Genomic DNA, 14135 nt, shown 5'->3' on the forward strand with positions numbered 1-14135 from the left:
TAAGACAATGACTTGTTGAAAGCACATACCCATTAACTGACACATCAGACAGGTTGTCAATTTTCCTTTCTTCACAAGTCCCCTTGCACTCAGTGAACTGAATGGGACTTACTTGTGAGGAAACATGTCACCCAAACTCAGTGGGACTTACTTTTAAGTAAACATATACAGATTTGCACCCTTAAGCACTCTTGAAATGTGCCTTTTTGTTTTGTTATCTGCTAATCTCTGCATTATTCCTATCTTAGATGCAACCTTATATCCACTTTCCTGGGAACATTCATGGAACTAAATGGGAATCGCTTATGAGGAGACCTCTGGCAATCCTTTATTTTCTGGAGCTGAATACATTGTGTGGTACTTCTGAGTAAACATAGATAAGACTGTACCTTAAGGGATTTTTATTATGAAATGAATCTAATGAATACGGAGAAAGTAACTAAGCTATGCAGCTTATTCTGCAAACATTAAGAGCTGTGTTAACAGGGTTGACTATACATATGCACCTAGAAATAAATTCCACAGAAAGGGGGTTACTCTTGAGTAAAGTATATAGGATGTAATCAAGGTAATATTGATTTGCCCTTTCTCAATTTGGCTGGGTCATACAGACTAAGAGAAACCCAGTCTATGTTGCTATTCACCCATCCAGGGAAAAATGAGGTTGGGAGGCCTAAAGAACTGGTGCCCTATAAAATTATCACAAAGGAATCTGTGGCCTGTTACAGACTGCCAAAATAAAGCTGCTTTGGGTCTCTTTGGAGGTATGCTGTTTAAATGATGCATGGGTCCTAAGAGTCCGGAGGTCGCGCCAAAGCCACACTCCATTCCTAAGCACTGGAGGTCAGCTTTGGTGCAGCTTCCGGACTCTTAGGACACATGCATCATTTAAACAGCATACCTCCAAAGAGACCCGAAGCAGCTTTATTTTGGCAGTCTGGAACAGGCCTGTGTAATTGTTTCTGAGGTTCAAGCCAGGCATGTGCCATTGCAAGCTGGCCCTGCGGCCTAAATCCTTATGTCAGTCCCAACTAGAGTAAACCCATTAAATCAGTGGCAACTTAGTAAACCACCCTCTATGTAAATTCAATCGATTAAATGAATCTATTCTAGTTTAGACAAACAAGGAGAATTTAGGCCTATCCATCTTCCTTGTAAGGAAGGCGTTAAGTGGGGTTTGTTCCTGAATAAGCATTTATAGGATTGCTTCCTTAATCAAAAAATAAATTACAACTCCCAACACAGGCAACCATCTGAACTGTCCCATGCAGACAGGCCTATGCTGGATTATCCAGCCAGGCTCACAATGGCAATCAAGGATACACTGAAAAGAAATGTTCTCGGGTACATTACAGAAGTGAGCCAGTATGCCTAGTGGTCTGAGCAGAATTCGACTTTGGCCAAGTCACACTCTCTCAGCCTCAGACTAGGACAGCAAAGGCAAAACCCCTCTGGAAAAACTTGCCCAGAAACCCGGTGACAGAGCCGCCTTGGGGTCATCATAAATCCGAAACGACTTGAAGGCACATAACAACAAAACGGTACAGAAAGGACTGCAGCCTTTGGGGGAAGTTTCTGTGCAGGCTTATTTGAAAGGCATCCCCACTTTGCTCAGTCAAGCTTACTCTCAGGTAAAGAAGCGTCGGATCAGATCTTCACTTTAGATTCCTCGACTCAGCTCTAAGTTCCACTGAGCTCAATGGAAGCACCCTGTTGGCCATCCAGCAAAGCACAACAACATCCAGCATCCACAAGACAGGGCAAACTGGTTGACCCAATAAAGGCATCTCCGTCATGTGGATTTTGGATGGGTTTTTTTTCCCTTTAGTATTCTGAGCTCCATAGGACAGAGAGAGAAGGGAAACCTGCCGGCTTAGCCAGCGCCCCTTATGTCTTTGTTCCTGCAAGGACGCCTTTTTTCTCTTTTGGAGGAAACCATTTCGTGAGTGGAGGGGGGAGGAACTGGTCTGGGGGAGCTGCCTCCCTGGTTTCCAATGGCTTTTACCGCCACTCTTCCTCGGGGCTGCTTGCGATCTCCTAAAACAGAGGTGCTAGTTGCCACCAAGGCACCCCTGGGAGCCTTGAACCCTATTTTATTATATATATGTAATAAAAATGGCACATTTGGAGGAAGGTTTAAAGCATATATACACACACACACACACACACACACACACACACACACATATATATATAGCTTTGTTCCTCCTAGTATCTATTAACCTCTCTGCTGTTCCTGGGCCAACAAAAAAAATGGCTTCCCAAGGTCTTTGTTTGCAGGCGCAGCGCTGCTACAGTCAAGAGAAAGCAAGGGAGGGGGGTTGTTAGAGAGAAAAGGCAGACAACCCCCCCTCCCTCCAGGAGGTGGGCTGGCTTCCTCCTCTTCCTCCTGGCAAATGGCTGCAGCAAAGCGTATCCCCCATTGACCCCGCTACCCAGTGATGCCCTGGCGAAGGGGGGTTGCCTAGCTACAGGGTTTGCGCCCAGCCAATGAGGAAGGAGGAGGAGGAGGCCCAGGGAAGAAGAAGAAGAGGAGGAGGAGGAGGAGGAGGAGGAGGAGGAGGAAGGCCGCCTCTCCCTCTCTGGTCTCTTTACTTAAGTGTGGGAGGAGGGTCCGGCCCCGTCTGGACACATAAAGGGGGCTGGCAGGATAGGGCCACCTCCCTCCACCCAAGAGCCAGGGCAGTTCAAGGCAGCTCATGCAGGGGCCCCGATCCTATTCAAATAGGAAAGAAAAAAGTCAAAGAGTGAAGGTTCAATCCAAGGCTGACTTACCCGAGAGTAAGCCTGACTCGGGAGGCGCGACTCTTTGGAAAAGACAATAATATGTAATGCTAGGGATGCAGAAAGAGAGGAAGGCCGAGTGCTGGATGGATGGACTCTATTAAGGAGATCGTGGGTATGAGTTTACAGGGCAGAGCAGTGGAGGAAAGAGGGTCTTGGAGATGTCTCATCCACAGGGTCACTATGAGAAGGCGGTTAACAACAACAACAAAATGAACAGCTATGCTTTACTGAGCACAATGGGGCTGACTCTCAAATAAGCCAACCCCTCAAAGGCTGCAGTCCTTTCTGTAAAGTGCCTGGGCAGATTTCTTTTCATTAATTCCCTAGATCAAGCTAGATCCAACTGGACCAAACCCTTCCACTGTTGTGTTCCTCGCAAAGTGTATTTGCCTCTGTTTTCAAAGTAAATCCGGCTGGGAGATTCCCATCGCCTGGGAAATCGGTGGGGGTTCTGCTATTGATTTCCAAAGGGGAGAGTTCCCAGCCTGTCTAGGTCCTCAAAACTTTTCTCTGGTTGTGTGTGTGTGTACTAAACAGCAGCGGGAGGGAGGAAGATCAGACCCATTTGCACACTTTCTTTTTCTCCGAGGGCGATCTTTGTAACGTTGTTGTTGTTGTTGTTCTTAGCCCCACTGCCTTCTTCCTATCACTATCACTCTTCCTTTTCGCTGAGGGGTGAATACAAATGTGCAAATGGTTAGGTGATGGGTTAAGGACTAGTGCAGAAAACTTGTTTCCTATTTAGGGCAAGAAAGAAACTGTACCGGCATTTGATGAGCTGAGGTCTGATGGCAAACTGATTTGCTTAGGAATAAGCCCAACTAATTGTCTTGGTACTTACTCTCCGGAAAGCATTCTTTAGGACTGCGGCCTGAAGGAGAACGAAGGTGAAAGGCTTTACCCCAACAGAGAGTATCTTTCTCTATATTCTGTATAGCATTTCTCTGTCAAACCCTGCGGCCACGATGAGCAAAAGAAATCGATAATAAAGTTCACTTTGAGGCCTTGGGACAGAGTGCCATGAGAGGAAACCAAGAAGAACAAAGAAAGATGACTTCCAAACCTACTACCTGTCCTGCTTCCCCTGTAAAAGGTTTTAAAACATGGTCTGAACAGTTAATTGAGGAGGCCATGTCCCTCTCTTTGCTTTTAACTTTGGAATATTTTGGAAGGATGATCACTGACCTGGAATTTCTAAAATGACAGCCAAGTTAAATTGAATCTCTTCTCCCCAACCTTTCCTTCCTTGATTCCTCCTTTCCTCTTGAAGAACTGCAGGCTCTTTGGGGGACGCAAGCAGAAAGAAGTAAAACATTGGACCTGCTTACAACACATTATACCTTATTCAGATAACTCAATGGCCCGGAAAACTAGATGAAGCAGGATTTATGTTAGGTGTGAAAACCAGTTGTTTGTCATTTATGGCAATCCAAATGGGCCAAAGCCAAGGAAACCTGATGCCAGCAATGTCCTTGAGCATAAAGTGGGACCATTGCAATCCCTGGGAGTTTTGCCATTGACTTCTATGAATATACATCCTATGGCTTTCCCAGTTTCTCTCTCCCTGGCATTGATCTCATGCTTTTCTTTTTACTTGGAAGTAAGATCCAATGAAATCAATAGGGATTTCTTGCCAAGTAATTCTGTTAGGCCAAGAAGCGTTCTGGGCCTGGCCTCCTCCGAAAAGGTAGAAGTAGCTGAGGAGGCCTCTTGCACACACAACCCATATTGAGGCTTGCCCTGTAGTTTATGGGCCTATACTCGCTACAAGACAGATCATCCTTACGAAAAAATGAAACCAGCAAACCTTGGTGTTGCAGTCCTACTGAAGGACCAAAATCCCGTGAAGCAGAATCACAGCTAAGATGGCAGTAGAAACATTTGTTTACACAAAGACTGTACCGATATCTGTTACAGAAGACTATATTCAATACTGATAGATCTAGTCATTTCCTACCTCAAAAAGCCATTCTGAGCATTTCAGAAGAATCTCTTCTCCTGCAGCCTAATGCAGTCTTTCCTTTGTAGATACTTGATTGTCAAATATTTCATTCAAAGTGTTTTCTTCTTCCTCTTCTTCTTCTGTTGTGCTCCTCCTCCTCATTGCAACCTTTGCCCATGGGATGTTATACATGTTTGGAAAAGACTCCCCCCCAGTATGGCCTTGCAAGAACATTTGCGTTTGTATGTATTGCAAAGCCTGTTCCTAACTCCTTCCTCATCCTGCCCCCAAGATGCTTATAGGCTGCTCCTCCTTTTTTGCCTGATTTGCAGAGGGAATAATAATAATGCAAGACAACTCAGGCCCCATTTGAAGCTGAGCCCATAAAACATTAAGCTGGGGCTCTAGCCCTTGGGCCTCCCAGTCCCGCAGACTCAGCGGATGCCTACTCAGTGACACAGCATACCATCAAGGGCCTACACAGGCTCCTACTCCTTGTGTATTGTCTCGATTTATAGGAGGGGGAAAGTAAAATATGCCCTCGTGCAAAAAAGGAGCACAGCATACAATCTGCACCCACTTTTTATTTATCCCTTTGGTTGCCAAGTAGTTCCTGGAAGCCCTACTAGAGAGAAATCCTTGGTGTTGTGATCATTCATTGCAGAATTATTCCTTACTTTTTTATTGTCACTTTTAAAAACAAATAAATATATAAAGGCCAGAAGAAACACATAGCCACAGAAAGCCCACTTTCAATCCAGAGGTGGTTAAAATATTTCTCCATCGGAAGCTGTTTATTCTGGTTTTGTTTACAGATCTACAACAACTTGGGTAAAAGTGAAATTTAACAAAATGATACAATTTTTTTACCTCATCTTTTCTTTTTCCATTGTTTAACATGGCATTTAAAGGAGGGAAGGAGAAGGAAAACAAAACAAAAAAAAAACAGTAATGAGAGGAAGTAACAGATTTCATTCATAGGAGGAGTGAAAACCTCTGGCACACAGAAAGAATTGCCGGAGTTGCCAAGAGGGCCATGGAGAGATGGAGCTGCGTTATTAGTCAATCTGAAAAGTGAGGTTTGGTTACAGTTCTGTAGCTGGGATTGAGGAGATCTGAATCTTAACTGAAGGCTTTTCAAAGCGATAAGGAACACTTCCTCCTGAATTAATGGGCGCGTATCGCTTTTGCCATGTACCTAATGCCACTTTTAGGTTGAGAAAAGCTTCATAAATCCGTTAAGAGATTAAACGGTACATATAAATAAAGAGGCGGAAGAGTGGGCGAGGGAAAGGGATGTTTGTGTTTCTTGTCCCTTTCAGGCTCTGGGGCAGGAACATTTGTTTACACAAGGATTGTACCGATGTCTGCTACAGAGGACTATATTAAATATTGATAGATCTAGTCATTTCCTACCTCAAAAAGCCATTCTGAGCATTTCAAGAGGATTTCTTCTCCTGCAGCCTAATGCAGTCTTTCCTTTGTAGATACTTGATTGTCAAATATTTCATTCAAAGTGTTTTCTTCTTCCTCTTCTTCTTCTGTTGTGTTTCCCCTCCTCATTCAGCAAAAGTGAGTTTGGGTTTCCAGTGACATATAGAAAACTGATTTATGGTAAGCATAAATATCATATAAATAATAATAATCATAATCATAACAAGAATAACAACAAGAATAACAATAACAACAGAAATTGACATATTTTTGTAAGCCTGCCTTGGTATGGATCCTAATTACATCAACAAGATTACATTGTTTAATCGTTTTTTGTCTGACATTGTTTCCAAATGGGAAGAAAGTGACAACAAGCAGACAAGATGGCTTGCACAACAGATAGTAAGCCTGCAATCCTGGTTGCATCTTCCTGAGAGTAAGTCTCAAATGGGTCTTACTTCTGAATGACCCTCTGTAGGACTATAATTTAACGCCAGAAGTGTACTAAATGGAGTTTAGGCAAAATTCAAAATAACCCTGTGGTGTCAACCCAGGAAATAGTAAATAATATACACTTCCAGTCTAAAGAAGGTCCTGTTTACTTCTAAGTAAAGTGACACCAAACCATCTGAAATAAATTAACATTACATCATTTTAAGGGTGCTTTGTTTTTGTTTTTGTTTTTAATATAAAAAGTAAGGGCTCTTTTGCGATAATCCATCTGTTCTGTATTAATCTATGACTTGACTTACAATTTGCTTCATCCTTACATAAACTACAAACACCAGCCACTGTTACAACTGTTCAAAACTACTCTTTCTATTTCTGATCAAATATACTAAATAGGTGGGGGGGGGATGTAAAGTCACCAAAGACCTGAATCAATCTTCCAAAATTAAGGGAAGAGGGAGGCATGAAGAAATTCTACAAATATCCACATAAATACATTGAAGACGAGGATTAAATAATCGATGATACCAACCAAAAAAATAAAAAAGAGAAGAGTTCATCTTTTAAAAAATAATAAATATATCTTTTTAAAGTCCAAAGCAACCTTTTGCATCGCTGAAGGTCCTTATAAATTAACGCTTCCAGAACCAAGTCCCTATTTTTGGGTCCTAACCGATGTAAACTCCTCCTCATCGGGACTCCCTTTCAACTCATACTTTCAACTACTGTAATGGATTTCTCCGACTTACCTTCTCTCCTGTAAATCATGACCAGTTATGCCTCCCTTGAGGGCACGTTTTATTTATTTGTATTTATTATTTTAAAGGGATATTGCACTGTTATGCTTTTAGACTGGGGGCGGGGGGGGGGAAGAGAGAACAAAAGGCAAATCGTTTCTATGAGGACTAGTTGCCAAAAAGAAAGAAAACAGGATGAAATCGTGTAGGTGTTGCTGGGGGACATTCCCAACCAAATAATAATAATAATAATAATAATAATAATAATAAATAAAATCCACTGCTACTCAGAGACTCAAAGTAATGATAGTGTTGGGGGAAAGTGAGGTAATTAAACGCCAGTACATTTTCATTTTCAGTCTCAGTCGCAGTCTCAATCTCTCCTCTCTCTCTCTCTCTGTGTATGAATGGGTCTCATACCGATGCGGTGAGTTTGGGGGCTTCCTGGATCCTTCCCTGAGAAGTGTGGTGCGAAGTCAGGTCTGTGTAGGTGGGGTGGGGGTCGCAGGGTCCGTGGTGGTGGTTGCCGGGGATCTGGGCCGCGCAGCTGTAGTCCACGCTGGCCGAGGAGGGGTGGGAGAGGTGGCTGAGGTTGAACATGGGCCCGGAGGCCGGCATGGAGTCCACGAAGTTGCCCCCGACGTAGACCGGGCTGCCCTGGAGGCTGGGGTTGCCGAAGCCCCCGTTGCCCCCCTGCAGGGCGTGGGGGTCGTAGTCGGCGGCGGCCCCCGGGTACCGCTTTTGCTGCTGGGGCAGGCAGCTGCTGAGCGGGGCGGTGTAGGCGGCCAGGCCGTACATGCTCTGCTGGGCCTTGGCGAAGGAGGAGGTGGGCGAGGGCGCGTCGTAGCCCAGGCCGGCCACCGAGGGCAGCTGCCCGGCGTAGCCCACGTGGCTGGCCCCGCTCAGCGGCGGGCTCCGGTCCGGGGACTGTCCCACCGGCGAGTGCAGGATGCCCTTGGCCTTCTGGTCCTTCTTGTACTTCATGCGCCGGTTCTGGAACCAGATCTTGATCTGCCGCTCGGTCAGGTTGAGCAGGTTGGCCATCTCCACGCGGCGCGGGCGGCAGAGGTAGCGGTTGAAGTGGAACTCCTTCTCCAGCTCCACCAGCTGCGCGCTCGTGTAGGCCGTGCGGACCCGCTTGGAGGCCGGGCCCGGCGGGCTCTTGTCCTCGCAGCTCTCCCCGCCTGTCAGGCAAGGAGCAGAGGGAAGGGGAAGAAGGGGGGGAGAGAAGGAAGGAAGGAAGGAAGGAAGGAAGGAAGGAAGGAAGGAAAGAGAGAGAGAGGGAGGGAGGGAGGAGGAAGAAGGGGAGGGAGGAGAAAGAAGAGAGGGAGGGAGGAAGGAAGGAAAGAGAGAGAGAAAGGAGAGAGGGAGGAAGAAAGAAAGAAAGAAGGAAGGAAGGAAAGAGAGAGAGAAAGAAGAGGGAGGGAGGAAGAAAGGAAGGAAGTAACAAGGAAGGAAAGAGGGAGGGAGGAGAAAGAAGGAAAAAATAAAAGAACAAGGAAGGAAAGAGAGAGAGAGAAAGAAGAGAGGGAGGGAGGGAGGGAGGGAGGGAGGGAGGGAGGGAGGGAAGAGAGAGAGAAGGGAGGGAGGAAAAGAAGGAGGAAGGAAGGGAGGAAGTAGGAAAGAGACAGAAAGAAAAGAGGGAGGGGGAAGGAGGGAGGGAAGAAAGAAAGAAAGAAAGAAAGAAAGAGGAACGAAGGAAGGAAGGAAAGGATGGAAGGAAGCAAGAAGGAAGGAAGGAAGGAAGGAAGGAAGGAAGGAAAAAGAGGAGGGGGTTTGTTGATTTACAATGCTTTCGACGTTCTGGGCTTAGTGGAAGGCTGAGGTGCCCGTATGAAAAATGCACACACAACACAGACACACACACACCGAGGGAAAGGACGCGGCCATCGTTCTGTCCGAATGGAACCATTTACCCAGCGCCGGATCTCTCTGAATGGATATGAACCTCCCTTCTGTGGAATCTCCTCGGGCATGGTCAACAACTAAGGGCACCAGACACGTCCTCCTTTCCCAGGGCATGGCCTACACCTCAGCCTTTCTGTCCAGGCGGCATTCCAAAATGTCCTCCATTTTGCAGTGACTTGCCCTCCTTTGCGGTGAGGAGATCTGGTCACTCTGCACGCAACACACACACACACACCTTTGTTGTGTGTTGTGTGCCTTCAAGTCTTTACCGACTTATAGGAGACCCTGTCATGGGGTTTCCTTGGCAAGATCCGTTCAGAGGAGGTTTGCCATTATCCCCTTTGGATGACTATTCTTATTCTCCTCCAGCAAGTGGGAAGCCTTTCCTCCTCCTCTCCACACATACACACAGAATTCAAAGTGAAGTGAAACTGGGTGAGAAAGCCCCCTTCCCCAATCGCCTTGCTCCCAGCCTCAATAAATGAGTGGGGACCAGTGTTTCAGATACACGTTGGCAAGAGGAGAATTAAGAAGAGGGGGAACAAAGTGACCCTTCTCATCCTTCGATTGAATCGGGTTTTTGACTTTAATGTTTAATTTTTTGGAGCCCATCTTGTCTTGGCCTCCTCCTCCTTCTCCCCCTCCTCCCCTGTGTAAAAGGCGAAGGGGGCTTAGCTCTCCCCACCTTCTCAGCAGGGAACCTCAGCTCCGGGGTCCTCAGAGGGCTAGGGAAGTTACAGTTCCAGCCTGGAGAGCTGTAAATCATGGCATTTAATTGGAGGAGGCGATCGATGCCTGACAAACCCTGGGAAGAGGCTCTAGTTGGGTCCCAACCGCGAAGGAGACCCACCAGGCGAGGCCTCAAACTTCGTCGAGAGACAATAGAGCTGCTATGGCTGCCAAAGCCAGGAGCCTTTATTATCTTCGGAGGGGAAGCGGGGGAGGAGACCGAAGAGAGGGCATTCCCAAGAGAGGGAGGCAGAAAGAGACCCATCCAGAGCAAGCAATCTCTCTCTCTCTCTCTCTCTCTCTCTCTCTCTCTCTTGTCCTCCAAAGCCGGCAGCCATTTCGAGCTCGCCAAAGGCCAGTCCTCCAGGGCTACCATGGCTAGACTCACCCTCTAGTTTGGCCGACTTTTCCCTCTAAACATTAGGTGAATTTTGAACAAAGGGTAGAAATGCCATCTCATCTATACCCCGAGATTTATTTACTGTATTTCCCCATTGCTAGAAATGTTCCAGTCAAGCCAAGATGAGCTCTGAAGAGACAGAGGCTGAATCCGCACTGCAAAAATAATCCAGGTTGACACCGCTCTAACTGCCATGGCCCAGTGTCATGGAATTCATGGATTTGTCCTTTGTTGTGGCTTTCTGGCAGAGAAGGCTGAAAAGCTCACCCAAAGTACAAATCCCAGGATTCCATAGCATTGAGCTGTGGCAGTTAAAGTAGGGGTCAAACTGCATTATTTCTGAAGTGCAGACGCAGCCAGAATCACCATAAGCAGGCCACACACGTGGGGGACAAAGGACCTCCCCTTTGGATATGGGGTTGGCAGAAAGGCTGGCCTCTCAGAATGGCCCATGTCTGTATGTCCCTCTCCCTTCCTCTCCTTCTTATCCTTACACGGTTTCTAAAGTAAGAGGAATTTGTTGTTGTGTGTCTTTTGTTTGAGTGTCGGACTACGACTCTGGAGACCAGGGTTCTATTCCCACCTCAGCCATGAAACCCACTGGGTAACCTTGGGCAAGTCACACACTCTCAGCTTCAGGGGATGGCAATCGCAAACTTCCTCTGGACAAACCCTGCCAAGAAAAGCCTATAATAGGTTCGCCTTAGCATAGTCATATATCAGAAGTGACTTGAAGGCACACAGCATACACACACATCGACCCTCTCTTCTACAATGGAGTTTTCCGGAGGGGGGGGTTGACTTTGCCTCCCTCTGAAGCTGAGAAAATGTGACTTGCCCAAGATCACCCAGTGGGTTTCCATGGGATCTGAACCCTGTCTCCAAAGTCCACAGACCAGCACTCAAACCACTGCACCACAAGGGCCTTTAATGCCATAGGAATTGATATAATCTAACATAACCTACAGCCATTGGCCTGAATTTTATTCCCAACTAGACTAGGCCCATTGAATCAGCACTTAATGGGTCTACCTTTGTTGTGTCTAAAACTAAGGCTGGGCCCACTATATTCTAAATTGATGGGAGCTGTAGAAACTGTTGAGCACAGCAACTTTTGCATGTTGAGGCCTTTTAGGACCTTAGGTATGCATATTTGTGGAACAAGTGACAAACCTATTGGTCCCTGGCATCAGTCTCTGGCACTCTTAAAAAGAGGAGGAGGAGAGAACTCTTCTAGTAAAGAGCATTTGGCAACATACTTTGAAAAACTAACACTTTGCCTGATTAAGGACAAAAGAGGAAGGAACCCCCGACTTGAAGCAGGGTCAACCCTAGTTAGTACTTGAATGGAAGACCATCAGCATATGCCAGATGTTGTAGTCTATAAGGGAGAAAGAAACTGTGAGTATTCTTTCCCTAAGAAAACCCTATGAAATGCATGGGATTGCCCTAAATTGACAGGTGACTGAAGGCACACAGAGAAAGAGAGAGAGATTCCTCTCAGTTCTAGTTTGGCCTCATTTGGGCATCTGAGGCTGGTTTCACCTCTCAAATGCATTTAACTAAGCTAGGCCAGTGAAAGATGTCTCTAGTTACTTAGGTCTCTGCCTACACTCAGCTCAGGGAAATGAAAAAGAGGAAGCAGAACAGAAAGAGAGCCTCTTTACATTGGAAGAATTTCTCTATATGAAACTCTGAGGGCAACTCTGAAATTTTTGCAGAGGTGGGTCACTTGACCCTCTCCCAACTACCTTCAACAAGAAGAGCCCTGTGCAACTCCAGCTCTGCCTTCCTGAACTTTACAGACTAATTTAGCAAGTGGAGAAGCAGCCTTCTCCAATGGAGGTGGTGGAAACATATTGAGATCGTTTAGTTGGATAAAGTAGAGTGTATGAATTTGTTTCCCAAAATGAAAGGCCAGAGCTTGTTCAGACATCCTTAAAAGACTAATCTACACTTTAATGGAGGAAAGGCAATCTGTGGCTACCTTGGCCATTGGAACCTGTGACTTGAGTTCAAAGGGCTGCCCTTTGGGTCCCAAAGGCTGGAAAGTCACAACCTGGGCAAGGCTGTTGCCTTCATTACTCACCTGCAGGATTTCCAGAGGCCTCTAGTTAGTTAGGAGAGAGGGCAAAAGCATCACTATTGGTGTGATCCAGGGGCAGGGTGATTGGACGTCCGCCTTTTCCTGGACACATCCTTCATTTCCAACCTTCTGCCCAGGAGGAATCCCCAAATATCCTCTATTTTGAGCATGACTAAGAAGCATGGATTTATATTTATATGAGTGCTTTTAGCTTTTATTTGGTCATGCCCTATATTTTTCTTGAATGTCCTACATTTTATCATGCCTGGCCCTACTTTGAGGTTATGATATCTGCTCACCCTGTGGGGGGGTTTCCCTTATACAATAACAAAATGCATCTGAGGATGTAAACTTTGGCTGGATGGAGGGGAGGGGAAGTTTACATCCAAACAATATAGCTTTCTTGGGCCATAACCCAAATGCACAATGACATGTTGCAAGCTTTCGAAGTCACACTGGCTTCTTCTTCATCATCAGGCAAACAGGAGAAAGAAATTGAAGATGATAGTCATAGGCCTTTCTTTCTCCTGTTTGCCTGATGAAGAAGAAGCCAGTGTGACTTTGAAACCTTACAACATGTAATTAGGTATTTTGGCTATGGCCCAAGAAAGCTATCATTGTTTGGATGTTATTGGATTTTCTTTCTTTCTTTCTTTCTTTCACTTTCTTTCAGTTAGTCTCAAAGGTGTGACAAGATCTCTTTACAGACTGTGTTGTGGTTGTGGGTTCCCACTATATTCCAAAACCCTGGGAGCTGTGGTAACTGTTGGGCATAGCAACTTTTGCACGCTGAGACCTTCTTCCCCAGCCAGCCTGGGAAGGCAGGGGCTTCTGGGTGGAGCGATCCAAAACCAGTTACTCTTCCCAGCCTTAGAGGACCAAAAAAAGGCCAAGGTAGCCAGGGCAGGGGGAGTACCTGCGGGGGCGCAGTTGTTCTTCTGCTTGGAGTTCTGACGGGACTCCTTCATCCAGGGGAAGATCTGTTTGCTGATGGTGCCCCCCGAGGAGCCCCCAGTGGCGTTGCCACCCCCTTTGCCCTTCTTGGCGGGCACCACGTTGTTGGCCGGCGGCGAGGGCGAAGGCGGGTGGTGCTGTTGGTGCTGCTGCTGCTGCTGTTGCGTTGGTTGTGGTTGTGGTTGCTGTTGTGTTGATTGTGGCTGTTGCTGCTGCTGCTGCTGAGGCTCCCCGACGGGTCGCATGCAGCTGCCTCCGCTGAGGTCGGGACTCTTGTGGGTCGGGGCCCGGAGCGGGGCGGCGGGGCCTTGGAGGGAGCAAGCCGATCCCGGGTAGTCGGTCTCCAGAGAAGGCTGGGCATAGGGCGGTGGGGGCGGCGGGGGCCCCGAGGGGTAGCCATAGGCCTCCGCTTTGCCATAGCCGCCGTAGCCGCCGAAGAGCGCCGCATTGTCGTAGTAGGCGGCCTTCTGCATCTTGGGCTCGGAGGTTGCCAAGGCCTCGGGGCCCCGCTCAAATAACATTGACCACCGGGCCTGGCTCCGTCCCCTCGGTGCCACCTGGAGAGGAGGGAAAGCCAGAGGAAGGGCAGGCGGGGAGGCAAGGGACAGATGGTTATTGCCAAATAATACATTCTCTGAAGATGCCAGACACAGACACCGAATAAACTCTTCTAGAACATGGCCACATAGCCCCCAAAAAACACAAAAA

The 14135-nt window shown here is 46.9% G+C and overlaps 1 protein-coding gene across 3 annotated transcripts in view; it reads right to left on the reverse strand.

Annotated features, from left to right (window-relative positions):
* Positions 1-5813: 5813 nt before the first annotated feature.
* HOXD3 (homeobox D3) overlaps positions 5814-14135 on the reverse strand; it is a 61479-nt gene continuing 53157 nt past the window's right edge. For all 3 annotated transcript variants that reach the window (XM_042474008.1, XM_042474015.1, XM_042474023.1), the window contains 2 exons: positions 13390-13984; positions 5814-8534 (listed from right to left, as the gene is read on the reverse strand). In XM_042474008.1, coding sequence (XP_042329942.1) covers positions 7765-8534; positions 13390-13948 — 1329 coding nt within the window. In that variant the 5' untranslated portion in view covers positions 13949-13984 and the 3' untranslated portion in view covers positions 5814-7764. The remainder of the gene's footprint in view (positions 8535-13389; positions 13985-14135) is intronic.

This window comes from Sceloporus undulatus, chromosome 1 (genome assembly GCF_019175285.1).
Source record: "Sceloporus undulatus isolate JIND9_A2432 ecotype Alabama chromosome 1, SceUnd_v1.1, whole genome shotgun sequence".
In the NCBI taxonomy this organism is placed as follows: domain Eukaryota; kingdom Metazoa; phylum Chordata; class Lepidosauria; order Squamata; family Phrynosomatidae; genus Sceloporus; species Sceloporus undulatus.